This window comes from Eurytemora carolleeae, unplaced genomic scaffold, assembly GCF_000591075.1.
Source record: "Eurytemora carolleeae unplaced genomic scaffold, Eaff_2.0 scaffold251, whole genome shotgun sequence".
Lineage (NCBI taxonomy): Eukaryota > Metazoa > Arthropoda > Copepoda > Calanoida > Temoridae > Eurytemora > Eurytemora carolleeae.
Window position 1 is genome coordinate 1 of NW_019396288.1, and position 550 is coordinate 550.

The 550-nt window shown below is 30.4% G+C and overlaps 1 protein-coding gene across 1 annotated transcript in view; it reads left to right on the top strand.

The window, feature by feature from the left end:
* Window positions 1-95: 95 nt before the first annotated feature.
* The window catches only part of LOC111700211 (nectin-2), a gene marked incomplete in the record, with an annotated part of 7058 nt that continues 6603 nt past the window's right edge, over window positions 96-550 (top strand). Inside the window, 1 exon segment of the mRNA XM_023471076.1 lies at window positions 96-480. Within this exon segment, the coding sequence (XP_023326844.1) occupies window positions 306-480 (175 nt within the window).

Here is a 550-nt window from a genome sequence, read left to right on the forward strand (position 1 = left end):
ATTATCACTCATTTACATGAAACCCCTTAAAAAGTTCTTTTTAACCCAAAAATCTCAAAAATTTTCTGTTCCACTACTGTAGCAAAAACATTTAACACTAAAACATTTTTAAAAATGTTGTCAAAATTAAATAAAAATAATTTGATTCAAAAGTGTTACAATAAGTTTACATGATTGAGAATAGCAATTTATAAAATGGTCAAAAGATCCATCCCATTGGGAAACAGGGGTGGAGGGTGGTTAACTTTTTAAAACATTCAAATACAAATAAAGTTATACAAAAGTTACTGAATTTAAATGCCAAAATGTTTATTCTTCCCATGCTGAATTTTTTCCCAGGGAGTTCTGGAACAGAGTTGGTTGATATTGCAGGGGTAGAGGGGGGGTCTGTATCCTTACCTTGCCCCTGTTTCCCCCCTACACCTTCAACCTTGGTGTCCCTAGTCATGTGGTTTCATAACTCAGCTCAAGATCCATTTTACAGGTATCATTATTATTATTATTAATCTTATTATTATTATTATTATTATTATTATTATTATTATTATTA